The 27407-nt window shown below is 36.8% G+C and overlaps 1 protein-coding gene across 2 annotated transcripts in view; it reads left to right on the top strand.

Moving 5' to 3' along the window:
• The window catches only part of FNIP1 (folliculin interacting protein 1), a 131127-nt gene that overhangs the window by 100411 nt on the left and 3309 nt on the right, over positions 1–27407 (top strand). For both annotated transcript variants that reach the window (XM_059061812.2, XM_059061813.2), the window contains 6 exons: positions 2665–2811; positions 3744–3913; positions 6720–8136; positions 8942–9110; positions 14261–14458; positions 25251–25366. In XM_059061812.2, the coding sequence (XP_058917795.1) occupies positions 2665–2811; positions 3744–3913; positions 6720–8136; positions 8942–9110; positions 14261–14458; positions 25251–25366 (2217 nt within the window). The remainder of the gene's footprint in view (positions 1–2664; positions 2812–3743; positions 3914–6719; positions 8137–8941; positions 9111–14260; positions 14459–25250; positions 25367–27407) is intronic.

Genomic DNA, 27407 nt, shown 5'->3' with positions numbered 1-27407 from the left:
AAATGAATTGATCAGCTTGTTCATTCATTTAATCAAAAAGTTTATTTTATTCAAAAGTATATTCACATGGTTAAGAAGCAAAAAATATATATACTGACAGTTCTAATAATGGAAAATAAATGAGCCCTGTCCTACGTCTCCCATCCCCATTCTTACTGCTGAAGAACGTTCTCTTTTAACTCTTAAATATTCCTTTTGTTATTTACCTCCATATTATTAAGTAATATACCTAGTGTAGCTATTTCTTGATTTATCAATTGTAGAGCATATTTATCTCCTCCCATAAATTCATACCTGATCCTTGGTCCTTTTAGCCTTTCAGTATAGTTTTAGCACTATCTTGTCTTTCAACTTTGGTAAATTATCTGTATTCTCTGATAATTTATTTTCCTTTATTTTATCTCTCTTCAATATATTTTGTTAGAAACTGAAACTCCTGGATTGATCTTCTTTGTCTCTTTTCTTTCGTGTTTTTCTTTTCTTTTTCTGACTTTATTATTTCCTATTTCCTCTGGAGTCATTTTGTGTGTATGTGTTTCTATCTTTCTCTTTGTGTCCATCTTTCCTTGGAGGCTTTCTCTATATATCAATATTTTGGTTGCCCATTAAGAGTGAGAGTGAGGCACCAACTACAGGCCGAGAGTGCAGATTGTAGAACCTCACTTTAGAGCAGTGTTGCTCAACTTTTTTTCATTTTCACTGCCTGAAGGAGCATATTTAAACATTTTCCCCCATAATTACTGCCTCTACCATGGAATTTTAATACCACAAGATTTAGTGTATATCTCTTTGTGTACTGTGAAAGATTCAAATATCAGGGAGGGTTTGGGCATGTCATTTCTCTGGGCTGGTCAATTGCTATATCTGCTCTCCTATCTTTAGTTATTCTGTGGGAAAATGGGATGGAGGGTAGGGGGTCGCCAACCATTTATGGCCCTTGAATTACTCTCTTAGTTTATAGTCCTATATAACTGCTGCCCTCCTTTTTAGCAGGCACTTTTGAGTCCTTAGACTCTTCTTGCTTCAGTGGGGTAAATTAGCTCCTCTTTGTACATCCCCACCCACATGAGCACCATAAACCATTATCTTCCTCTGCCCTAGTACTTCAGTTAACATTCATCTCTGTGTTTTGTCTTCTAGAATTTTATTAAATCTGTAATTTTAATTTTCACTAAAGTTCCTCTTCAGTTCTATTTGTTGTAGTGATTCATTTGTTCTTAAATCATTAAGTAGTGTTCATTTGGGGCATCAGAACTGAAAGGGGATAAACATTTGTGCTCAGTTTTCCATCCTATCTGGACATCTTTAATAGTCTTTAAAAAATAAGCATTTTCAATATCGCTAGTTTATATTTTTCTCTGTAAGATACCTGTAATTTTTTTCCATTCATTTATTTTTAAGTTTTCAGCAGTTATTTTATGCCCTACTAAAAATTCATTAATGTGACCTGTATTTGTCACTTCTATTTATGGTAATGTATCATGTTCATATTGGGTTGAGATTTAATCACACTTGTACAAGCAACAGAATTCTTTTCCTTTTGTTGAATTCTGGGTATTAGAAAATTATACTGAGGTAGGTATCAGAGTTTTATGGAGATCTCAGAGAACTTTCTAGAGCTGTACTCCCTAATACAGTAGCCATTAGCCACATGTGGTTATTTAAATTAATTTAATTACAACTAAATAAAATTTTAAATCCAATTCCCCAGTCACACTGGCCACATTTCAGGTATTCAGTAATCACATATGGCTAGTGGCTACCATGTTGGACAGCACAGATATAGAACATTCCTATCATTGCTAAAAGTTCTTTAGACAGCACTATTCTAGAGAGTAGAAAGTAGGACACCATTCTGTAGCTTCTAAGAGATCGACTAGTTTCTTAAGCCCCAACTTTGCAGGAGTTGCTTAATGTGGTGAGTGTATAGGACTCTGCTGAACAGATAGTAATGTAAAAGGAAAAGAATTGACATCTTAAAGGTATCCTTTAAAGCTGTTAGTAAAGAGTCAAGTCACAAGCCTAGCTATTATCTAAATAAATGCAGGAGACAGCCAGAAAAGCACTGTGATAACTGCAATAATACTCTTTTGTGTTGATTCAAGGGAAAACTTCAGAAAATTGAGAGAGTCATATAGCATGCATATGTAGTGTCCTCATCATTCTTCAGAACTTTACTAAGGAGTCTTAGCATAGGCAATAAAATGATGCTGATAAACTATTGTTGTGAGTGGGTATTATCCGTAAGCTATTACCCCACTTAATATTTTTGTTTTCTATGTTGTTGATTATTTGCAATATATTTAGGTATAGCTTATAACCTTGGAAACGTAGAACTGGAAGGGGTCTAGAAATTACCTAGTCCTTTCCTTTCCTTTCATTTTACAGGTAAGGGAAGCTGATGCTTAAAGTAGGGAAATAATTTACCCAAAGGTACACAGCCTTTGAGGGCAGAGCCAGTGCCAGAACCATCACATTTTGAGGTCATGTATAAAACCTTTCCCTTGGTACTATGCTGATGACAAAGAAAGAAAGACTTGATTCATTGTCTTTCTCAAAAGCTTTAATAATCTAGATGTGAGACCCAAGCCGGCAACATTATTATTATTAAGAGTATGTAATTCTGGGAACTATGAATTTTATAATGTATTTTCCTCTTTTTAGAACAACAATTTGTAATCTTTACACAATGCCACGAATTGGAGAGCCTGTCTGGCTTACAATGATGTCGGGGACTCCAGAAAAGAACCAGCTTTGCCATCGTTTCATGAAGGAGTTCACTTTTCTAATGGAAAATGCTTCCAAAAATCAGTATGACCTGCCCTTCCTCCCTCCCTCCCTCCTTCTCTCCCTCCCTCCTTCCCTCCCTCCATCCCTTCCTTCCCTCCTTCCCTTCCTTTCCTTAACTATCGTTTACTATAACTAGATACCTAGATTGTGATCAAGTTCAAGTACAAAGGTGAAAGAATTAATCATTATCTTTGGAATTATTTCATATTATTAATGAGCAAGACAGAATTATAAAAGATAACTAAAATAATTATAAGACAGGGTATGGAAGAAGACCAAAGAACCTTATGAATGAGAAACAGTAGAAATGTCTTTAACTGTGTGTTAAATTAAAATTCCTGACATCTTACAGAACTCTCTGAGGCTTCCCATTTTTCGTGAATTGTATCCATGAATGCGGTTTCATTCTATAGAAAAGAAGTTTAAAAATATATAGGGAAGTGCTAGGATTCCAATAATACATTTTTAGTGTGGTACTTTATCATACTGTTTTCTTCTAATCATCAAATTCTTAGAATCCAGATGAGTAATTTGGGTGTTTTTATTCTCTTTGATGGTAAACAAATTTTTCTTAATACTTTCCTTCATTTTCCTTTTCAGTAATTTGGATATGTATAGACTTCCTGGTTGATTCATTAATATATGTTTATTTTAAACACTGAAAAGAATCCATAGTTTCTCAAGTAAAATGGCATTTTTGTTTTTTAATTATGAGTAGAAATAGCTCCATGTGAATGCTGTCTTTATTTTAAGGATTTTTCTTTTAACTCCTACTCAACCAAAAAGTTTATTAACTTTTGTTTTCATCGTGGTGATATACCTATCCTTCCTTCTATCCTCTCCCTTTTTATGATGTTTGGCCATGTACCCTTTCTGCTTTATTCTGTCACTGCATTTTGCTTGAGGTTTTATGAAAGCAGATTAGAATCTGATAGTATGAATTTTGTTTTCAGATTCTTGCCAGCACTCATTACTGCAGTTCTGACCAATCATCTTGCCTGGGTTCCAACAGTCATGCCAAATGGACAACCACCTATAAAAATATTTTTAGAAAAACATTCCTCTCAAAGTGTGGATATGTTGGCAAAGACTCATCCGTATAACCCACTTTGGGCACAACTGGGTATGTATTCTGAAAACCCTTACATTTATGCATTATACTTAGACTTTTGTGTAACTGTCTGGAGTTACTTTATGGCAAAAATACATAGAGAAAAATTAAGTGCTCTCTTTTCCCCCTTCCTTTCTAAAGCATTTCTTCCTTACTTGTCATTTCATAACTGCTAAATTGTCTTATCCCCATCTTATGTTTACTATCATTCCTTATAGATAGAGAACTGCAGCTGGAACAAAAGGAGCAGGATGACGGCTGGTTTATTAGTAACTTCAGGGTGTTTTGTGTTAGGTACTTTGCCTAGAAAGAATGAATCAACAAAGTCACCTATGATCGCTGGAATAAATCTGTTTAACTGAGAAGCAGTCATTGAGGTTTCCATTGTTCCACCTTTGTTTGTTGAGTAATTTTTGAAAATCTTTCTCTTAGTGCTTGGTACCCCACTAAATAAATGGGTAACAGGAGAGGGGTTAGTTGATGAGTTGACAGTCATTAGGAAGTCAGTGTAGCATGGTGCTTAAATTTAAGCATAGGCTGTGGAGTCAGGCAGACCATGTTTGAATCACAGTTGCCCTATTTATAAAGTGGGGATAATAGTAAATAGTACAGGGAGTTCCCTGGTGGGTTAGTGGTTAGCATTGGGTGCTTTCACTGGCTTGGCCTGGGTTCAGTCCCTGGCTGGGGAACTGAGATCCCACAAGCCGAGCAGTGTGGCCGAAAAATAAAATAAAATAAATAGTAAATCCTTCATAATGTGAAAAGTAAATGAGATACTGTGAGAACAGTGCTTAGGACAGTGGCTGATAAATGTAGTTGCTGTTACTCCTACTCTTAGTCTATTGCTATTTGGTGATAGGGGGAGGAGTATGGTGAGAACGTTTTGGTGACCTGGTAGAAACTTAAACTTCCCTTAGGTTGTTATGGTGAGTGAGCTTGCCAGGCAGATTGTAATGTGGCTTATTAATTCATATAACCAACCAAACTTCCTCTCTCATTCCTACTCTATTTCTTCTCTCCCTCCCTCCCTTTCCTCCCTCCTTTTCCTTTCCATATATATTTTGATATATATGTCAAAATATATATGCCTCTGAAACCATCACCAAAATCAAGATGGTGAACATATTCGTCACTACAAAAGTTTCCTCAAGCCCTTTGTAATCCCTCCCTCCTATTCCTCCCTACTCTGCCTGTTCACTGTTCTTATACTCAGGTAGCCACTGGTCTGTTTTCTGTCACTGTAGATTAGTTTGTATTTTCTAGACCTTTATATAGATGGATACACTAAGTGCTTTTGTTTGGTCTGAGTTCTTTCATTCAATGTAATTATTTTGAGATTCACCTATGTTGTATGTATTAATAGTTCATTCTTTTTAAATGCTAAGTAGTATTTCATTGTATGAATATTAACTTACCTTTTTTCAAACCAAGTAATTCAGTAGTTTTTTTTTTTTAATTTGAACATTTCAAATCTGTTTTCAATTCTACAGTCATTTATTGAATGCACAATATATCTAAGGCTCTGTGCAAAGAACCCTGGAGGGTATAAAGATGAATGATATCTAGTCCTTGCTCTTAAGAAGTGACAGTCTTATACTGTAGGTAAAGTATATGTGGACAATAATGATAATTCAAATAGGAACTATAAGAAATGAAAAGTTTAGTGGGAGTTCAATTAGGGAAGCTTGCTTTTGTCCAAGGGAGGATGCTTGGGTGGGAAACTTTGGACTGGCAGAGATACAGAGGGAAGGGAAAGTACATAGCATGAGTAAAGGGGTCTACGTGTTAAAAGTGCTGAGCACGTTCAGGGGTCCAGTTTAAGTGGGACTTTGGGTGAATAAAGATGAAATAGGGAAACTTTCAGAAGATAAACCTGGAAAAGTAAAGTGGAAACAGTCATGAAAGACTCATTTACCATACCAAAGCAGTTTCAATTTATTTGGTTGTTAGTGGAAACCTTGGGAGTAGTTTTGAACAGTGGCATGATGGTACTAGAGCCAGTTTCTTAGCCAGAGGAGAAAATTTATCATAGTACAGTCTGTAGTATATTATTTGAGACCTATTTATGTTTGTTCCTTTAAAAAGTGTGGGGTTCTTATAAAGTAAAAATAGAGATTCTTTAAAAGTGTATACTGACAACTTGAAAACTTGAATTAAATCCCCCTCCTCCTTTTTAAAATGTAATGGCTGTTCATGTGTAATATGGATAACAGAAGTGAAAATGAATCACAAGGCTAAATGTGTTGCCCTTTTGGGTCTATCCTGAGTACCCAACCCTCTAGGGAATGGAATGGAAAGGATAATGGGCTTTTAAAAGCACGGGAGCTAATGTGACATCCTTGGTAGGGCAGCAACAGGTGAAGTTCAGGAATATGATTTAAATCAAGGAAGGTTAAGTGTGTGATGTGACTACTTCAGCTCTGTTCCATTTCACTACTACTACTTTCCTCTCCTTGGTCCCCAGCAGATGTGCTTTTGCACATAATACTTCAGGCAGTACTTCTCCACCCATATAAAGTGCTCTGCAAGGGGACTGGCACAGAGCATGTTCTTGGTGACTTTCACAACTGACTGCTTGTGGTTTCAGCACCTTATTAGCAGCTGCTTAAGGAGGAAGGTAGAAAGCCCATCCATTCACCTTTCTCTTTGGTTAAGACCATTCATCTCATCCTAGTCCTGAATAATCACTCACCTATTAAGGAACCAGGAGTAAAATCTGAACTACCCCTCATAAAATAATAGTAGGTTTCTGATAATTGAAAATAGCCTGCTTAGTATGAGTAGAGGATGTGTCCATTAACTGATTTTTCCATTTCAGGAGACTTGTATGGCGCTATTGGCTCTCCTGTACGGTTAGCAAGGACTGTGGTAGTTGGTAAACGACAAGACATGGTCCAGAGGCTGCTTTATTTTCTTACTTACTTCATAAGATGCTCTGAACTTCAAGAAACCCATCTTTTAGAAAATGGAGATGATGAAGCCATTGTTATGCCAGGCACAGTAATTACTACCACTTTAGAGAAAGGTGAAATCGAAGAATCTGAGTATGTGCTTATCACAATGCATAGAAACAAAAACAGTTTGCTCTTTAAAGAGTCAGAAGAAACAAGGACTCCTAATTGTAACTGTAAATATTGCAGTCGTCCACTCCTTGGGCAAAATATAGAGAATGTTTTGCGACAAGAGAGAGAAGATATTCAAAACAGCTCTAAGGAGCTGCTAGGAAATTCAAACGAGTGCCGAATGATTTCTCCTTCTTCTGACTGCCAAGAAGAAAATGCTGTTGATGTTAAACAGTGCAGAGATAAATTAAGAACTTGCCTTGACACCAAGTTAGAAACAGTTGTTTGCACAGGATCTGCTCCAGTGGACAGATGTCCATTGTCAAAGTCAAGCTTAGAGCCTGCAGAGGAATCATGGCAGAGTGAGGAATTGCTAGATTCAGGTAATCACACAGGTAAAGTGTTCAGATCCACAGGAATGGTTGTGGAAAAAAAACCTCCAGATAAACTTGTGACAGCTGCATTTTCTTGTGAGGCAACCCAGACAAAGGTTACTTTCTTGATTGGGGATTCTATGTCACCCGACTCAGATACTGAACTCCGGAGTCAGGCAGTAGTGGATCAGATTACCAGGCATCACACCAAATCACCAAAGGAGGAAAGAGGGGCTGTTGATCAGCATCAAGAAACTGCACAAACAACTAAATCTGGAGAGCCTGATATACCAAACATGGTATCTGGAGAGCCCTGTGAACTTCCCTGCTGGAATCATTCAGACCTCGAAAGCATGAGCTTATTTGATGAATATTTTAATGATGATTCAATTGAAACCAGGACTATCGATGATATTCCAGTTAAAACAAGTACAGACAGTAAAGAACACTGCTGTATGTTAGAGTTTTCAAAAAGATTTTATACAAAAAATAGCAAACAGAACAATGAATTTTGCAAATGTGTAGGAACAGTTCACCAAGATTCATGTAAAACCTGCTTTCCTCAGCAAGACCAAAGAGATACACTCTCCATTCTTGTCCCCCATGGGGATAAAGAGAGTTCAGAGAAAAAAGTTGCTGTGGGAGCTGAATGGGACATTCCAAGAAATGAAAGTTCAGATAGTGCCCTTGGGGATAGTGAAAGTGAAGATACAGGTCATGATGTGACTAGACAAGTAAGCAGTTATTATGGAGGAGAGCAAGAAGATTGGGCAGAAGAAGATGAGATACCTTTTCCTGGGTAAGTACGAAGTTTTAGCCTTTTATAGAACCTATAAAAGTATGTACCATTCTTTTGTTTAGCTCATCTCTGAAAGTTGGTAGTAGCTAATATAAAAGAAGAGACCATTGTTCTGGACAAATACTCTTTTATTATCACGTGCTCCTACTTATAAGAAGGATTAAAGGTTAAGCCCCACAGGTGCCTCAGAAAAGCTTTGTGAAGGCATTAGAGAAAAGTTACGTTGGTGTGTGGGAGATTGCTTACTGCCTAGGAATTTTCATTTAGCGGTGAATTATGCTGCCCAGAAAGGACCTGTGCTGAGCCTGGCAACTAGGGAGAGGTAATCACTGAGAGAAGGTAGGAAATAGCTGTTAGAAATAAGTTTGGAAATAAGAGGAAAGTATAGAATGGATACTCTTGGTCAAGAATACAAGGAAAAGATTCATACATGAGAAATGTTATATACCAAGCTTTGGGTTTGTGAGTTATTTATACTTTGTCTTGGATGGTGGTTTCCATAATTTGATTGTATTAAGAATGTGTTACATACACAAGGGACAGCATTCCTGAAGTCTGTTATGAAAGATTTATTTCACCTCATTACAGAGTTGTCCATCAGACCCTTTTGGGATAGGAAGGAGTATTTTGTGGTCTCATTGAGCCCTTAAGCCAGTTTTTATTTAAGGATGATTTTACTATTATATTTTGTAAAGAATGATCATACTGGAAATGTAGACCAGTAGAGTCCAATTTTTTGTGTGTATGTTGGTAAAATATATTTATTACTGATTAGGTATGCCTTCTTTTGGAACTTCTCTTGCAGGTCAAAGTTAATTGAAGTGAGTGCTGTTCAGCCCAATATTGCCAACTTTGGGAGGTCCTTGCTGGGTGGCTACTGCTCTTCTTATGTGCCTGACTTTGTTCTTCAAGGAATTGGGAATGATGAGAGGCTCCGTCAGTGTTTAGTGTCAGATTTGTCTCATGCTGTACAGGTAAGTGACCTTCACTGCTTTTAAATATATTTAGGACGAACTCTGTTAACCAGTAGAACCCCAAATTGCCTTATTTTTGGTCACACTTCAGTGTGTAATACAATTGTTGTTCTCTAAATCCATCACTTTATATGTAATACCCTGCATGCTTGTACCTGTCATTGTGAAAGCAAGTAGAGAGTTCCAGGAATCTATCAAATTGGAAATCAGAAAATACTATATGTATTCATAGATGTTCATCACTAGGTTATTTATAATATCAAAATATTGCAAATGCTTGAATGTGAATGGAATTAATTTTCATTGCTGGTATATAGTACAATTGATTTTTGTATATTGCTGTTGTATCCTGCCACTTTGATGAGCTCTTTTATTAGTTCTCATAGTTTTTTGTGTGGATTCTTTAAGATTTTCTACATACAGTGTCATGTTATCTTCCTTTCCAGTCTGGGTGCCTCTTTTTCTTTTTCTTGCCTGATCATACTGGCTAGAACCTTCAGTACAGTGTTGCATTGAAGTGCTGATAGTGGACATCCTTGTCTTGTTCCTTTTCTTAGGGGGAAAACATTGAGCCTTTAATTATTAAGTGTGATGTTAGCTGTTAGATTCTTATAGGATGCTCTTTATCAGGTGGATAAAGTTCCCTTCTATTCCTAGTGTTTTGAGTTTTCTGTCCCCCACGCCCTTAAATCATGAATGAGTGTGGGGTTTTGTCAAATACTTTTTCTGTGTCTATTGAAATGATCATGTGGGTTTTTCTTCTTTAAACTGTTAATGTGATTACATTGATCGATTTTTAGATGTTAATCCAATCTTTGTATTCCTAGGGGGGAAAAACCCACTTGCTCATGGTATATAGTACTCATGTAGCATATGAGTTGGCTTTTGTGTATGGTGTAAGATAGTGGTCCAGTTTCATTCTTTTGCAATGTGGCTGTTCAGTTTTCTTTTTAAATTAATTAATTAATTTATTTATTTTTGGCTGTGTTGGGCCTTCGTTGCTGAGCATGGGCTTTCTCTAGCTGTGGTGAGTGGGGGCTACTCTTTGTTGCAGTGCGTGGGCTCCTCATTGCGGTGGCTTCTCTTGTTGTGGAGCATAGGCTCCAGGCGCGCAGGCTTCAGTAGCTGCAGCACGCAGGCTCAGTAGTTGTGGCTCACAGGCTCTAGAGTGCAGGCTCAGTAGGTGTGGTGCAAGGGCTTAGGTGCTCCACGGCATGTGGGATCTTCCCAGACCAGGGCTCAAACCCATGTCCCCTGCTTTGGCAGGCGGCTTCTTAACCCCTGTGCCACCAGGGAAGTCCCTGTTCAGTTTTTTAAGCACCATGTATTGCAGAAACTGTCCTTCCTCCATTGTATCTTCTTGGGTTCTTTGTCAAAAGTTAATTGAGCATATATACATGGATTTATTTCTGTGTTCTCTATTCTCTGTTGCTCAACTTTTAAAACAACTTTTCTTCGTTTTATTGTTATAAATAACACTGATACTCTTGCTGTGTTTTATGAATTTAAGGTGAGTTCTTTAGGCTAGATTCCCAGAAATGAAGTTACTGGCCAGTTTTTAAGCTTAGAAGTATTTTCATGTTCTTGTTGCATGTTTTGTAGTTTCTTCTCCAAAAGACAATACTAGTTTGAACAGCAGTTTGTAATGTCCCTAAAACCTGTTCCCCTTACAACATTGGGGTTCTCTCTCTTCTTTCAAAAAAACGATAACTGAAGAAAACTGGGTAGTTTTGAGGAAGGTACACTGAAGTTGATTTGGTACATTTTGAGTTTAAAAATGCATTCTGCAAGACCATGTTTGAATGCCTAGAAGGCAACTGAAAAAATCAGGTTTTGTAATGTGGTGGAGATCTAGGAGTATCTGCTAGAGAGGAGATACTTAAAGATTTGGGAGTTTATGTATTGAGTTTCTGGAAATGCCTGGGAGAGAAAAAGGGCTGGAAGGATTGTGGATATATTAGTATTGTAGAAGTTATGGAACTCAGAGAAAAAGGTTTAAAAAAAATTAAGCTTTAGATTCACTGAATTTAGATTCACATGAATTCCCATTCATATACTTTAGATTCATATGAATTCCCATTCATATACTTCCTATTTTGTGACTTGGAAGTGTTTGAGGCTGGATACAAACTTAGTATTGTGGAGGAGACTACTATAATATATCAGTTGAGAATATGCTCCCATGGTGTGTAGGCTGTTTTTTCCAGAAGTTGATGATGAAGCGAAAGGACTGAAATTGGTTAAATTGAAATTTTATCCAATTAGGACATTGCTTATACTAATCCATTGTGTGAAAACAAGCAATTTCAGAGTGAATGACTGGCACTGCCCCCTTTTTTCTTTAACAACTCCTAAAGTGAGTTTGATTTGGATTATTTGTAATCTCAAACTTGGGATTTAGACCCTTCTTTCTTGGGAAACTACTGGTGTGGGCTCATTTTCTTTTTTCTTACCAAAAAAAATAGCTTTTAAAATCTTAGCCACATGACTTTTGATTGAGGAGCTATAAAGTTAATTTCTAAAGTGGTTTTTAACTGTGTAAAATAAAAGGTGTATTTCATAGCAGTTTCTCCATTATTAGACATTTCCTTGTGAGGATAGTAGATGAACACACCCATCATAGTTCTCATCTCCTAAAGATGCCCACTGCTTTTGAAAGTAGTATCTTCCTTTAACAGTTTGTTTTTCACTTTAATTATTTGATCATATCTCCTGTCTTATTTTTCTTTTATAACCACAGAGGTAGTTAATGTTAAATATATATTCACTATTGTTTCTTAAAAAAGTAAGATATACCTTACATCATTAGGTGTATATACCATTTCCAAAATTATGTTTCAGTAATGAAGTTGATGAATAGAAAAATGCTATGTCCTTGGTAAGAGTTGAATAAGAAATATTTAACTACGATTTTATAAAAACAAATATAAAGTTTAGAGTTCCATGGAAAGTCTTCACAGTGTATCTTTCCACGCTTCTTTCTTGCCATTCTCTTCTTCCCCACTTCTTAGTATCATTTTTCACAAATTTGGTTACATCCATCTACTTCTATCTTTGAGTCTTCTCATGATAGTCCCTCTTACAGAATTATCCATATTCCTCTCCCATTTTTCGCTAGGAATCCTATTCCTCCTATTCAGTGTCATATCCCTATGTCCCTTCCACTGTGTAACTCCCAGTCACACAGAACCCACTCTTGCCCTCCTGTGGTACCGCAGCACTTGGTTACTATTTCATCTATTACACAAGTATTTTCATAGGCACATGTATTTCTTTTTTTTGTTTTTTTTGCGGTACACGGGCCTCTCACTGTTGTGGCCTCTCCCATTGCGGAGCACAGGCTCTGGACGCACAGGCTCAGAGGTCATGGCTCACGGGCCTAGCCGCTCCTTGGCATGTGGGATCTTCCCGGACCGGGGCATGAACCCATGTCCCCTGCATCGGCAGGCGGACTCTCAACCACTGCACCACCAGGGAAAGCCTCACATGTATTTCTTTTTATCTCCCTCATAAGACTGTGAGCTCCCTTCTCTTTGTTTCCTTAGCATTGAGCAAAAAGCTTTATTCAAAGTGGTTATTAACTGGGCAAAAGGATATCCTTTGGGGGTGCCAAACTTGGATTTATCCAGGAATAAACTTACATTCTTGCTATGAAATTTTAGTAACAGTAAAAGTTATAAAGGAAAAAGGCCATTGGGTTCAAGATTGTAGTTTATATTTCAGTCTTATTGCTGTTAATTCATTTGTCCAGTGGTGAAGAAATCCTTACCTTTCCAAATACAAAAAAAAATTAAAGTACTGAGCATCTCTTTCTTATGGTGGTGCTGTGTACTTAATTGTCATTTTTGGTCTTTGTGTGTAAACCGTGAGAAACCAAGGGCACAGCCATATGCCTGTGGTCCTTTTATCCGTATATGTGAGTTAAAAATTTTTTTTTCACTATGTGTTAAATTTTCTAATTATAAAAGTATCCTTTAGGTGAATGCTTCTGATAGAAATTTAAACAATATATACAAAGCAAAAAGTAAAAATCCTTCTTCATACTCTTAATATTCCATACTTCTTCACAAAGATCTTTATAATAGTTTGATTTGAGTATTTTCATTCTTTTTTCTATACATTTGCATTTAGATATAGATCTGAATTTTTTTAAAAATTATTTTTTAAAAAAATATTTATTTATTTATTTTGGCTGTGGTGGGTCTTTTTTTTTTCTTCTTTTTTTTCCCCTCTTTTTCTTTTTTCTCCTTTTTTTCTTTTCTTTCTTTGGTGGGTCTTAGTTGTGGCATTCGGACTCTTAGTTGCGGCATGCATGTGACATCTAGTTCCCCAACCCGGGATCAAACCCAGGTCCCCTGCATTGGGAGCACAGAGTCTTACCCACTGGACCACTAGGGAAGTCCCCTGATTTTTAAAAACATAATTGGGGTATAATGTGTGTGTGTGTGTGTGTGTGTGTGTGTGTGTGTGTGTGTGTGTGTGTGTGTGTGTGTGTGTGTGTATGTGTGTGTGTAGTGGCTTTTTAAAAAAAATTTTTCCATTTAACCATGTATCCTGGAGAGACATCTTAGTACCTGTTGATTTGTCTCCTTTTTAACTGTTATATCCATACTCTGGATGTACATCTGTAAAACAGAAAAAACCTGGCATACGTAGCCAGGAAGGGATAATCAAGGGATAGCCTCTGAGGTGCTCAAGGAAATTAATGCTTGACTGGATGGGGTAGTTAGCATAGAACCTTATCATTGACTTCTTCATGTAAATTTATTTCCTACCAATTTTAAAAATATTTAGCTCTTTCAAGGTAAAAACATTTTCTTTCAATCGCCTTGCACATAGTTGGCACTCAATAAATTTGTTGAATGAATGAATGATCAAAATACTGGTGAAATTCAAGTTCTGGATTAAAGAATACAAAGTTCTGGTAATGAATCTTTACCTATGATGACTTCTATAAGATATCTCAGGGTATTTGTTTTTGAGTTACTTTACTATTTCACTCTTCATTGTCAAGGATTCTTTGGCAGTAGCTCTCAGAATTTCATATTCTTTTATTTTGTTTTTGTCTAGTATCTCTTCCTTGCCCATCCCATTAACATTATCTTTGAAAACTTTATTTATCATAAGATGATGTCTACTTTTTTCCCCAGCATCCAGTATTGGATGAACCAATAGCAGAAGCTGTCTGTATTATAGCAGATATGGATAAATGGACTGTTCAAGTGGCCAGTAGCCAGAGACGAATGACAGATAATAAATTGGGAAAGGAAGTGTTGGTTTCCAGTCTTGTTTCCAATCTGCTTCATTCCACTCTTCAGCTTTATAAGCATAACTTGTCTCCAAATTTTGTAAGTATCTGTAAGCCTTGAATTACTGTGAGCACTGTGATAGCTAACTTAACCCTATTGTTATGTATGTGCCTACATTGAGTACTACTGTTAGCTTCATCATTGTTTTCCTGAAAGAACGTGTTATGGACTGAATGTGTTCCTCTAAAATCCATATGTTGAAGCCATAACTCCCCAGTGTGATGGCCTTTGGGAGTTAATTAGGGTTAGATTAGATCATTAGAGTGGGGCCTTCATGATGGGATTAGTGGCCTTATAAGAAGAGGAAGAGAGAGATTGTGCTCTCTCTACCATGTGAGGACGCAGGAAGAAGGCAGCCATCTATTAGCCAGGAAGAGAGTTCTCACTAACACTCAGCCATGCTGGCACCCTGATCTGATCTCAGACTTCCAGTCTCCAGAACTGTGAGAAAATAATTTTCTGTTATTTAAGCCATTGAGTCTGTGGTACTTTGTTCTTTCAGCGCAAGCTGACTAAGACAGAAAGGGATGTGTACGTGTCTATATAGTCTGTGATTTCAGCAGCCAGAATTTAGTGCCTTAGTTATGTGAGGTATGGCCATGCAACATCCCTAAGCTCTGTGCAGAATGCCAGTGAATTCTATATCCTCATTGTTGTGTTAGGACTTTGGATGATCACTCTTTATAACACTGGTAACCTCTTACTGAAGACACCATTTCCAACTTTCAGGATTCTTTCCTTTTCTTGTTAGGAGAACTATAATATAGCATAGTATACAAACCTTTGTAGATCAACATGACAAAGGCCATATATGACAAACCCACATCTGACATTATACTCAGTGATAAAAGACTAAAAGTTTTACCCCTAAGAACAGGGACAAGACATGGATGCTCACCTTCACCACTTTTATTCAACATAGTATTGGAAAGTCGTAGCGAGAGCAGTTAGGCAAGAAAAAGAAACAAAAGGCATCCAAATTGGAAAGGAAGAAGTGAAATTATCTCTGCTTGCAAATATGATCTTATATGTAGAAAACTTAAAGTTTCCACTAAAAAAAAACCCTGATAGAGCTAATAGATGAATTCAGCAAAGATGCAAGATAAATCAGCATGCAAAGATAGTTGCATTCCCATAAGCTAGGAATGAAAAATCTTGAAGAGGAAATTAAGAAAGCACTTACAATAGCATTAAAAGAATAAATTACTTAGGAATAAATTTAACCAAGGAGGCAAAAGACTTGTACACTGAAAACTACAAAACATCTCTGAAAGAAATGAAAGATATAAATAAATGAAAGACATCTCATATTCATGGTTTGGAAGACAGTATTATTAAGATGATAGTACTGGGATAAAGTTGGAGGACTCACACCTCCTAATTTTAAAACTTACTAATGACAATAATCAAAACAGTGTGGTACTAGCATAAGGACAGACATAAAGACGAATAGAACATAGTATCCACAAAATAAACCCTCACATATATGGTCAGTTGGTTTTTGACAAGGAAGCCAAGACTGTTCAAAGGGGAAAGGAGTCTTTTCAACAAATCATTCTGAGAAAACTGGATATATACATGCAAAAGAATGAAGTTGAACCCTTACTTTATGCCATATACAAAAATGAACTCAAGCTTAAATCTAAACTTAAACCTAAGCTTAAGTACTAAAACTATAAAACTCTTTAAAGAAAACATAGGGGATAATTTTCATATTTATGTATTTATTTAATGATTTAGCAATGATTTATTTATTTATGGATATAGCAGTGATTCCTTGGAAGTGACATCAAAAGCACAGGCAATAAAGGGAAAAACAGATAAATTGGGACTTCATCAAACTTAAAAACTTCTGTGTATCAATGGACACTATCAACAGAGTGAAAAGACAATTGACAGAAGAAAATAGTTGCTAATCATATATCTGAAAAGAGATTGATATCCAGAATACATAGAGAACTCCTACAATTCAACAACAGCAAAGAAACAACTCAAGAATAGCCAAAGCAATCTTGAGAAAGAAAAACGGAGCTGGAGGAATCAGGCTTCTTGACTTCAGACTATGCTACAAAGCTACAGTAATCAAGACAGTATGGTACTGGCACAAAAACAGAAATATAGATCAGTGGAACAGGATAGAAAGCCCAGAGATAAACTCACGCACATATGGTCACCTTATCTTTGATAAAAGAGGTAAGAATATACAGTGGAGAAAGGACAGCCTCTTCAATAAGTGGTGCTGGGAAAACTGTGCAGCTACATGTAAAAGAATGAAATTAGAACACTCCATAACACCATAGACAAAAATAAACTCAAAATGGATTAAAGACCTAAATGTAAGACCAGACACTATAAAACTCTTAGAGGAAAACATAGGCAGAACACTCCATGACATAAATCACAGCAAGGTCCTTTTTGACCCAACTCCTAGAGAAATGGAAATAAAAACAAAAATAAACAAGTGGGACCTAATGAAACCTAAAAGCTTTTTTACAACAAAGGAAAACATAAACAAGACAAAAAGACAATGCTCAGAATGGGAGGAAATATTTGCAAATGAAGCAACTGACAAAGGAGTAATCTCCAGAATTTACAAGCAGCTCATGCAGCTCAATATCAAAAAAACAAACAGCCCAATCCAAAAATGAGCAGAAAACCTAAGTAGACATTTCTCCAAAGAAGATATACAGATTGCCAACAAACACATGAAAGAATGCTCAACATCAGTACTCATTAGAGAAATGCAAATCAGAACTACAATGAGGTATCACCTCACACCAGTCAGAATGGCCATCATCAAAATATCTATAAACAATGCTGGAGAGGGTGTGGAGAAAAGGGAACCCTCTTGTACTGTTGGTGGGAACGTAAATTGATGCAGCCACTATGGAGAACAGTATGGAGGTTCCTTAAAAAACTAAAAACAGAACTACCATATGACCCAGCAATCAACTACTGGGCATATACCCTGAGAAAACCATAATTCAAAAAGAGTCATGTACCACAGTGTTCATTGCAGCTCTATTTACAATAGCCAGGACAGGGAAGCAACCTAAGTGTCCACCAACAGATGAATGGATAAAGAAGATGTGGCCCATATATCCAATGGAATATTACTCAGCCATAAAAAGAAACGAAATTGAGTTATTTGTAGTGAGGTGGATGGACCTAGAATCTGTCATACAGAGTGAAGTAAGTCAGAAAGAGAAAAACAAATACCATATGCTAACACATACATATGGAATCTTAAAAAAAAAAAGGTTATAAAGAACCTAGGGGCAGGACAGGAATAAAGACACAGACCTACTAGAGAATGGACTTGAGGACACGGAGAGGGGGAAGGGTAAGCTGGGATGAAGTGAGAGAGTGGCATGGACTTATATATACTACCAAATGTAAAATAGATAGCTAGTGAGAAGCAGCTGCATAGCACAGGGAGATCAGCTCAGTGCTTTGTGACCACCTAGAGGGGTGGGATAGAGAGGGTGGGAGGGAGACGCAAGAGGGAGGAGATATGGGGATATATGTATATGTATAGCTGATTCACTTTGTTATAAAGCAGAAACTAACACACCATTGTAAAGCAATTATACTCCAATAAAGATGTTAAAACAAAAAACAACTAGGGCTTCCCTGGTGGCGCAGTGGTTGAGAATCCGCCTGCCGATGCAGGAGACACGGGTTCGTGCCCTGGTCCGGGAAGATCCCACATGCCGCGGAGCAACTAAGCCCGTGAGCCATGGCCGCCAGGCCTGCGCGCCCGGAGAGGCCACAACAGTGAGAGGCCCACATACCGCAAAAAAAAAAAAAAAAAAAAAAAAACTACTCAGGTCCAGAGGACCTGAGTAGACGTTTCTCTTAAGAAGATATACAAATAGTCAATAAGCACATGAGAGAATGTTCAACATCCATTAGTCATTAGGAAAATGCAAATCAAAACCAGTGAGATACTACTTCACACCGATAAGGATGGGTTTGATCAAGCAAACCCTGAAAATAACAAGTATTGGATGCGGAGAAATTGGAACCCTTGTGCGTTGCTGGTGGGAATCTAAAATGGTGCAGCTGCTGTGGAAAACAGTTTGGCAGTTCCTCAAAAAGTTTAACATTGCATTGTCATGTGGTCCAGCAAGTCTTCTTCTAGGTTTATAATCAAAATAACTGAAAGCAGGGACTGGGACAATTGTATGGTAATGTTCACAGCAGTATTAACTTGCAGTAGACAAAATTGGAAACAACTCGTGTCCATCAACAAATGACGTGTAATACATAGAATGGAATACTTCAGCCATAAAGAGGAATGAAATTTTTAAAAAATATATACATATTACCAGGTCTGTCCCTGGCATGTCTTAGTTTTATTTTATTTTTCTTCACATATTTATTGGAGTATAAATGCTTTACAATGTTGTGTTAGTTTCTGTTGTACAACAAAGTGAATCAGCTATACGTATACATATATCCCCATATCCCGTCAGAAAGAGAACAACAAATACCATATGCTAATGCATATATATGGAATTTTAAAAAGCAGTACCGCTGAACCTAGTGGCAGGGCAGGAATAAAGACACAGACATAGAGAATGGACTTGAGGGCATGGGGGCATGGCGGAAGGGGAAGCTGGGATGAAGTGAGAGAGTAGCACTGACATATATACACTACCAAATGTAAAATGGATGGCTAGTGGAAAGCTGCTGCATAGCACAGGGAGATCAGCTTGGTGCTTTGTGATGACCTAGAGGAATGAAATTCTGATACATGATACAACATGTATGGAACGTTACAGTAAATGAAATAAGCAAAATACAAAAGGACAGATACTGTGTGGTCCTACTTACATTAGGTATCTAGAATAGGCACATGCATAGAAACAAAGTAGATAGAGGTTACAAGTGGTGGTGGGAAGGATGGCATGAAGGGTTACTGTATACTGGGTACAGAGTTTCTATTTGGGAAAATGAAAAAAACTTCTGGAAGTGGATAATGATGATGGTGAACAACATTGCGAATGTACTTAAATGCCATTGAATTGTATACCTAAAATTGGGTAGTGTGGTAAATTGTATGTGTGTGTGTGTGTGTGTGTGTGTATATATATATATATATATATGGATGAATTTTATTATAAACATATTTTATAGACCTTTTTTCACTTGTTATTTTCAGCCTACATGAGCATTATACCACAAAATATACACCACAAAGCAATGTATGCCAAGAAATACATTCAATTGTTTTTTTTGAAGAAAAAGAAAATGTGTTTTTCTTAGAAGCTTTAACAGCAGCTGGTTTTCATTGGGAAGAAATACTCTGCAAGAATTTATTTTAGCACCTGCATCTCATGCTTTTTCCTCATACATATATATCATCCATTCACATGAAAAATCACCTGTTTTAGTGAGTTGAGCAAGTTAATTGACAATAAACAAAATGTATATGTTTTAGTTTTTAATATTCCAGCTTAGAAACATTTCTGGTAAGGCCTATAGAGCATTCTCTGTGAGCTGTTGCAAAGTTTTTTTCTTTTGCTCTTCACAGGAGAATGCAGCCTTTCTAATTTAAATACATTTGTAATGTATTAATTTGAGTGTTTTATTTATCAAATTTGGAATAAAAACGTATTTTTTAACATTCTGCATATGGGTAGTGGTGATACTTGCACAACATTTTGAATGTACTTAATGCCTCTCAGTTGAACACTTAAGTGTTTAAAATGGTAACTTTTATATGTAAAATGGTAACTTTTATATTATGTGTAATTTACCATGGTAAAAAAATAACTGTAGACTCTAAATTTTTGATATGAGCTAGAGAAGGTTTACACTCCTTTAGCTAAAATAGCATGCTTTAAAAATGTGCTCCAGAGGGCAGACAGCAGAAGCAAGAAGAACTACAATCCTGCAGCCTGTGGAACAAAAACCACATTCATAGAAAGATAGACAAGATGAAAAGTCAGAGGGCTATGTATCAGATGAAGGAACAAGATAAAACGCCAGAAAAACAACTAAATGAATTGGAGATAGACCACCTTCCAGAAAAAGAATTCAGAATAATGATAGTGAAGATGATCCAGAACCTTGGAAAAAGAATGGAGGCAAAGATTTAGAAGATGCCAGAAATGTTTAAAAAAGACCTAGAAGAATTAAAGAACAAACAAACAGAGATGAACAATACAATAACTGAAATGAAAAATACACTGAAATGAAAAATACAAATGAAAAATACACTAGCAGAATAACTGAGGCAGAAGCACTGATAAGTGACCTGGAAGACAGAATGGTGGAATTCACTGCTGCAGAACAGAATAAAGGAAAAAGAATGAAAAGAAATGAAGACAGCCTAAGAGACCTCAGGGACAGCATTAGACACAAAAACATTCGCAGTATAGGGGTCCCAGAAGGAGAAGAGAGAGAGAAAGGACCCGAGAAAATATTTGAAGAGATTATAGTTGAAAACTTCCCTAACATGCGAAAGGAAATAGCCACCCAAGTCCAGGAAGCACAGAGAGTTCCACACATGATAAACTCAAGGAGAAACATGCCGAGACACATAGTAATCAAATTGGCAAAAATTAAAGACAAAGAAAAATTATTGAAAGCAGCAAGGGAAAAAAGACAAATAACATACAAGGTATCTCCCATAAGGTTAAGAGCTGATTTCTCAGTAGAAACTCTACAAGCCAGAAGGGAGTGGCAGGACATGTTTAAAGTGATGAAAGGGAAGAACCTACAACCAAGATTACTCTAACCAGCAAGGATCTCATTCAGATTCGATGGAGAAATCAAAAGCTTTACAGACAAGCAAAAGCTAAGAGAATTCAGCACCACAAAACCAGTTCCACAACAACTGCTAAAGGAACTTCTCTAAGTGGGAAACACAAGAGAAGAAAACGATCTACAAAAACAAACCCAAAACAATTAAGAAAATGGTCATAGGAACATACATATCAATAATTATGTTAAACTTGAATGGATTAAATTCTCCAACCAAAAGACACAGGCTCACTGCATGGATACAAAAACAAGACCCATATATATGCTGTCTTCAGGGACCCACTTGAGACCTAGGGACACATACAAACTGAAAGTGAGGGGATGGAAAAAGATATTCCATGCAAATGGAAATCAAAAGAAAGTTTGAATAGCAATACTTATATCAGATAAAATAGACATTAAAGAATGTTACAAGAGATAGGAGGGACACTACATAATGATCAAGGGGTCAATTCAGGAAGAAGATATAACAATTATAAATATATATGCACCCCACATAGGAGCAGCTCAATACATAAGGCAACTGCTAACAGCTATAAAAGAGGAAATTGACAGTAACACAGTAATAATGGGAGACTTTAACACCTCACACCAATGGACAGCTCATCTAAACAGAAAATTAATAAGGAAACACGAGCTGTAAATGACACAATAGACCAGGTAGATTTAATTGATTTTTATAGGACATTCCATCCAGAAACAACAGAATAATTTTCTTCTCAAGTGCACATGGAACATTCTCCAGGATAGATCGCATCTTGGGTTACAAATCAAGCCTCAATAAATTTAAGAAAATTGAAATAATATCAAGCATGTTTTCTGACCACAATGCTATGAGATTAGAAATCAGTTACAGGGAAAAAAACGTAAAAATCATAGACATTTGAAGGCTAAACAATACGTTACTACATAACCAAGGGCTCACTGAAGAAATCAAAGAGGAAATAAAAAAATACCTAGAGACAAATGACGATGAAAACACAATGATCCAGAACCTATGGGATGCAGCAAAAGCAGTTCTAAGAGGGAAGTTTGTAGCTATACATGCCTACCTCAAGAAACAAGAAAAATCTTAAATAAACGATCTAACCTTACACCTAAAAGAAGTAGAGAAAGAAGAACAAACAAAACCCAAAGTTAGCAGAAGGGAAGAAATAAAGATCAGAGCAGAAATAAATGAAATAGAAACAAAACAATAGCAAAGATCAATAAAACTAAAAGCTGGTTCTTTGAGAACATAAACAGAAGTGATAAACCATTAGCTACACTCATCAAGAAAAAGAGGGAGAGAACTCAAATCAATAAAGTTAGAAATGAAAAAGGAGAAGTTACAACAGACACCTCAGAAATACAAAGCATCCTAAGAAACTACTACAAGCAACTCTATGCCAGTAAAATGGACAACCTGGAAGAAATGGACAAATTCTTAGAAAGGTATAACTTACCAAGACTGAACCAGGAAGAAATAGAAAATATGAACAGACCAATCACAAGTAATGAAATTGAAACTATGATTAAAAATCTTCTAACAAACAAAAGTCCAGGGCTTCCCTGGTGGCGCAGTGGTTGAGAATCCGCCTGCCGATGCGGGAGACACGGGTTCGTGCCCTGGTCCGGGAGGATCCCACATGCCGCGGAGCAACTAAGCCCGTGAGCCATGGCCGCTAGGCCTGCGCGTCTGGAGCCTGTGCTCCGCAACGGGAGAGGCCACAAACAGTGAGAGGCCCGCATACCGCAAAAAAAAAAAAAAAAAAGAAACAAAAGTCCAGCACCAGATGGCTTCACAGGTGAATTCTATCAAACATTTGGAGAAAAGCTAACACCCATCCTTCTCAAACTCTTCCAAAAAATTGTGGAGGAAGGAACACTCCCAAACTCATTCTATGAGGCCACCATCACCCTGACACCAAAACCAGACAAAGATACTACAAAAAAAAAATTACAGACCAATATCACTGATGAATATAGATGCAAAAATCCTCAACAAAATACTAGCAAACAGAATTCAACAACACATTAAAAGGATCATATACCATGAGTAAGTGGGATTTATCCCAGGAATGTAATGATTCTCCAATATATGCAAATCAATCAGTGTGATACACCATATTAACAAATTGAAGAATATGATCAAACCATATGATCATACCATATGATCATCTCAGTAGATGCAGAAAAACTCTTTGACAAAATTCAACACCCATTTATTACAAAAACTCTCCAGAAAGTGAGCATAGAGGGAACCTACCTCAACATAATAAAGGCCATATATGACCAACCCACTGCAAACATCATTCTCAGTGGTGAAAAACTGAAAGATTTCCTCTAAGATCAGGAACAAGAGAAGGATATCCACTCTCACCACTGTTTTTCAACATAGTTTTGGAAGTCCTAGCCATGGCAATCAGAGAAGAAAAAGAAATACAAGGAATACAAATTGGAAAAAAAGAAGTAAAACTGTCACTGCAGATGACGTGATACTATATATAAAGAATCCTAAAGATGCCACCAGAAAACTACTAGAGGTAATCAATGAATTTGGTAAAGTTGCAGGATACAAAATTAATGCACAGAAATCTCTTGCATTTGTATACACTAGTGATGAAAAATCTGAAAGAGAAATTAAGGCAACACTTCCATTCACCATTGCAACAAAAAGAAAATACCTAGGAATAAACCTACCTACGGAGACAAAAGACTTGTATGCAGAAAAGTATAAGACACTGATGAGAGAAATTAAAGATGATACAAACAGATGGAGATATATACCATGTTCTTGGACTGGAAGAATCAATATTGTGGAAATGACTGTACTACCCAAAGCAATCTACAGATTTAGTGCAATCCCTATCAAATTACCAATGACATTTTGTATAGAACTAGAACAAAAAAATCTTAAAATTTGTATGGAGACACAAAAGCCTCCGAATAGCCGAAGCAGTCTTGAGGGAAAAAAACAGAGCTGGGGCATCACGCTTCTGGACTTCAGACTATACTACAAAGCTACAGTAATCAAGACAGTGTGGTACTGGCACAAAAACAGAAATATAGATCCAAGGAACAGGATAGAAAGTCCAGAGATAAACCCACACACGTATGGTTAACTAATCTATGGCAAAGGAGGCAAGGATATACAATGGAGAAAAGACGGTCTCTTCAGTTAGTGGTGCTGGGAGAACTGGACAGCTACATGTAAAAGAATGAAATTAGAACACTCCCTAAAACCATACACAAAAATAAACTCAAAATGGATTTGAGACCTAAATGTAAAACTGCACACTATAAAACTCTTAGAGGAAAACATAGGAAGAACACTCTTTGACATAAACCACAGCAAGATCTTTTTTGACCCACCTCCTAGAGTAGGAAATGAAAACAAAAATAAACATATGGGACTTAATTAAGCTTTTCCACAGCAAAGGAAACTACAAACGACGAAAAGACAACCCTAAGAATGGGAGAAAATATTTGCAGACGAATCAACGGACAAAGGATTAATCTCCAAAATATATAAACTGCTCATGCAGCTCAATATTAGAAAAACAAACAACCCAATTCAAAAATGGTCAGAAGACCTAAATAGACATTTCTCCAAAGAAGGCCAAGAAGCCCATGAAAAGCTGCTGAACATCACTAATTATTAGAGAAATGCAAATCAAAACTACAATGAGGTATCACCTCACAGCAGTTAGAATGGGCATCATCAGAAAATCTACAAACAACAAATGCTCGAGAGGGTGTGGAGAAAAGGGAACCCTCTGGCACTGTTGGTGGGAATGTAAATTGATACAGTGGTGGAGGGTTGGGGGTGTGGGATGAATTGGGAGACTGGGACTGACATATATACACTAATATGTATAAAATGGATAACTAATAAGAACCTGCTGTATAAAAAGTAAATAAAATAAAATTCAAAAAATAAAATAAAAATGTGCTCCAAATTTTAGTTTATGTTGGAATAACTAAATAGAATTGTTAAGACATGATGCTTTGGAATTTGCATTACTTAAGAGTTGTACATTTTCTGACTTGATTCTTGTTTCCCTCCTAACTGCAGTGTGTAATGCATCTTGAAGACCGGTTACAGGAGCTATACTTCAAGAGCAAAATGCTGTCTGAGTACCTGAGGGGGCAGATGCGTGTTCACGTCAAGGAGCTGGGAGTGGTTTTAGGGTATGTTCCTGATTCCTTTTCCGGATTCGCTTTCTCGTTGCTCTTGTGTTTATTTAAGCAAGGAATATTCCTCAGAATTGCCTTTTTTCTTTTTAAGTTTTTTGTCTGGTTAGAAGCTGTATACTGCTATCACCTGGGTTGTTCTTTACCAGCGTTCCCTAGCCTTTTTGGCACCAGGGACTGGTTTCATGGAAGACAGTTTTTCCACCAGCGGGGTGTGGGGGATGTCTTAGGCAGTAATGCGAGTCATGGGGAGTGGCTGATGAAGCTTTGCTCGCTTGCCCACTGCTCACCTCCTGCTGTGTGGCCTGGTTCCTAACAGGCTACAGACTAGTACCAGTCCACGGCCTGTGGATTGGGGACCCCTGTTGTGTACAATATAAAAGCAGAACCCTGTCCTACACTGATCTGAAATGCAGTGTCCCTTGTGCAATTACAGTAGGTTGAGAATATAGTCAAATAAAAATGAATTAAAATCTGAATTTTTTCATTAGAAAAAAATAAGTAAGTATTCGTTTTTATTTATTAAATATGTTGTAAACTCATCATTCCCAGCATCTGCCCAGCCATCCAAATGATCTGATTGAAGTAATGGCACTCTATGGATGATGGTATATTATCTACATATTATTACTCCTTCCCCATTATCTATATATTATGTCTTTATACTCTGAAGTTATTCCTGGGAAGAAACTAGTTATCTAAAATGCTAACTGAAGGACAAGCAGGAAATTGGCGAGAGGCATAGTATAGCCCTTTTCATTATGTTCTGTGGTCACTTTCCCTATGTTCTATGTCCACTTTGTGTGTGTGTGTGTGAAAATTATTTCTTGAAATGCTGGTTGAATAAATTAAAACAAGCTAGAACTTTTGTCTAATTTCAGCTTTTATGAAGGGAGAAAGAGTCAACATCGAGTTGCTACTGTATGTCTGAAACCAAATTAAGTTCTTTCATTAATGTTATTGCTTATTATCCAGATTGGAAATAGATGATTCTTTGCATGTAATGCCTTTATTTTTAGAAAATTTAAACTAATTTTTAAAGTAATGTACATATAATGAAAGTTTTAGTGCATTTTGGCATACAGTGAAAAGTAAGTTGTATCGTCTTTTCCTCAACTTCCAGTCCTCAATCAAACACAGTTAATGGATTGTTTCTTCTTGCAGAATTTTTAAATGTGTAGGGTTAAAAATATAAATTAGTTTGTATTCTGTATATCTTTGTGCAGCCATTTTTAATGGCTGTATTGCATCCCATTATATGGTGGAATTTATTTTCAGTTTTTTGCTGTTTCAAATCAATGCTGGAATAAATATAAACCTTTGAGGTTTATAGGATAAATTCTTTGATGTAGAATTTTTGAATTAAAGAGCATATGCAATTAAATTGTTGATATTTTGACAGTAATAGTAAATGCTATCCAGAAAGTACCAGAATAAGTTTTCACGAACAGTGGGAAGCACACTCTTCTTACTGCTATTTATTACCAAACTTTTTAATCTTTGCCAAGCTACTCGCTGGGAAATGAAATCTGATTTTATTCAGATTTATTCTCTAACCAGGAGTGTGTCTGCATAACTTATTTTGATATTTATTGGACTTTTTTCTTTTCCTATAAGTTATTTGTGGTAGGTTTTATTTTTAAGAGGCTTCCATTATGTCTTCGCAGTAAATCTTATTATAGAAACATTTGTATCCAAAACAATATGGCTGCACACTATTATTCTGTTATTGTACTAAATAATATTTCTTTTTTTAAAAAAATAAATTTATTTATTTATGGCTGCGTTGGGTCTTTGTTGCTGGGCACGGGCTTTTTCTAGTTTCAGCAAGCAGGGGCTACTCTTCGTTGTGGTGAGCAGGCTTCTTGTTATGGTGGCTTCTCTTTGTTGCGGAGCATGGGCTGTAGGCACGCAGGCTTCAGTAGTTGTGTCACGTGGGCTCAGTAGTTGTGGCGCATGGGCTTAGTTTCTCCGCGGTATGTGGGATCTTCCCGGGCCAGGGCTCGAACCTGTGTCCCTTGCATTGGCTGGTGGCTTC

This window comes from Kogia breviceps, chromosome 4 (assembly GCF_026419965.1).
Source record: "Kogia breviceps isolate mKogBre1 chromosome 4, mKogBre1 haplotype 1, whole genome shotgun sequence".
In the NCBI taxonomy this organism is placed as follows: Eukaryota; Metazoa; Chordata; class Mammalia; order Artiodactyla; family Physeteridae; genus Kogia; species Kogia breviceps.
This window is presented reverse-complemented; position numbering and strand designations above follow the sequence as displayed.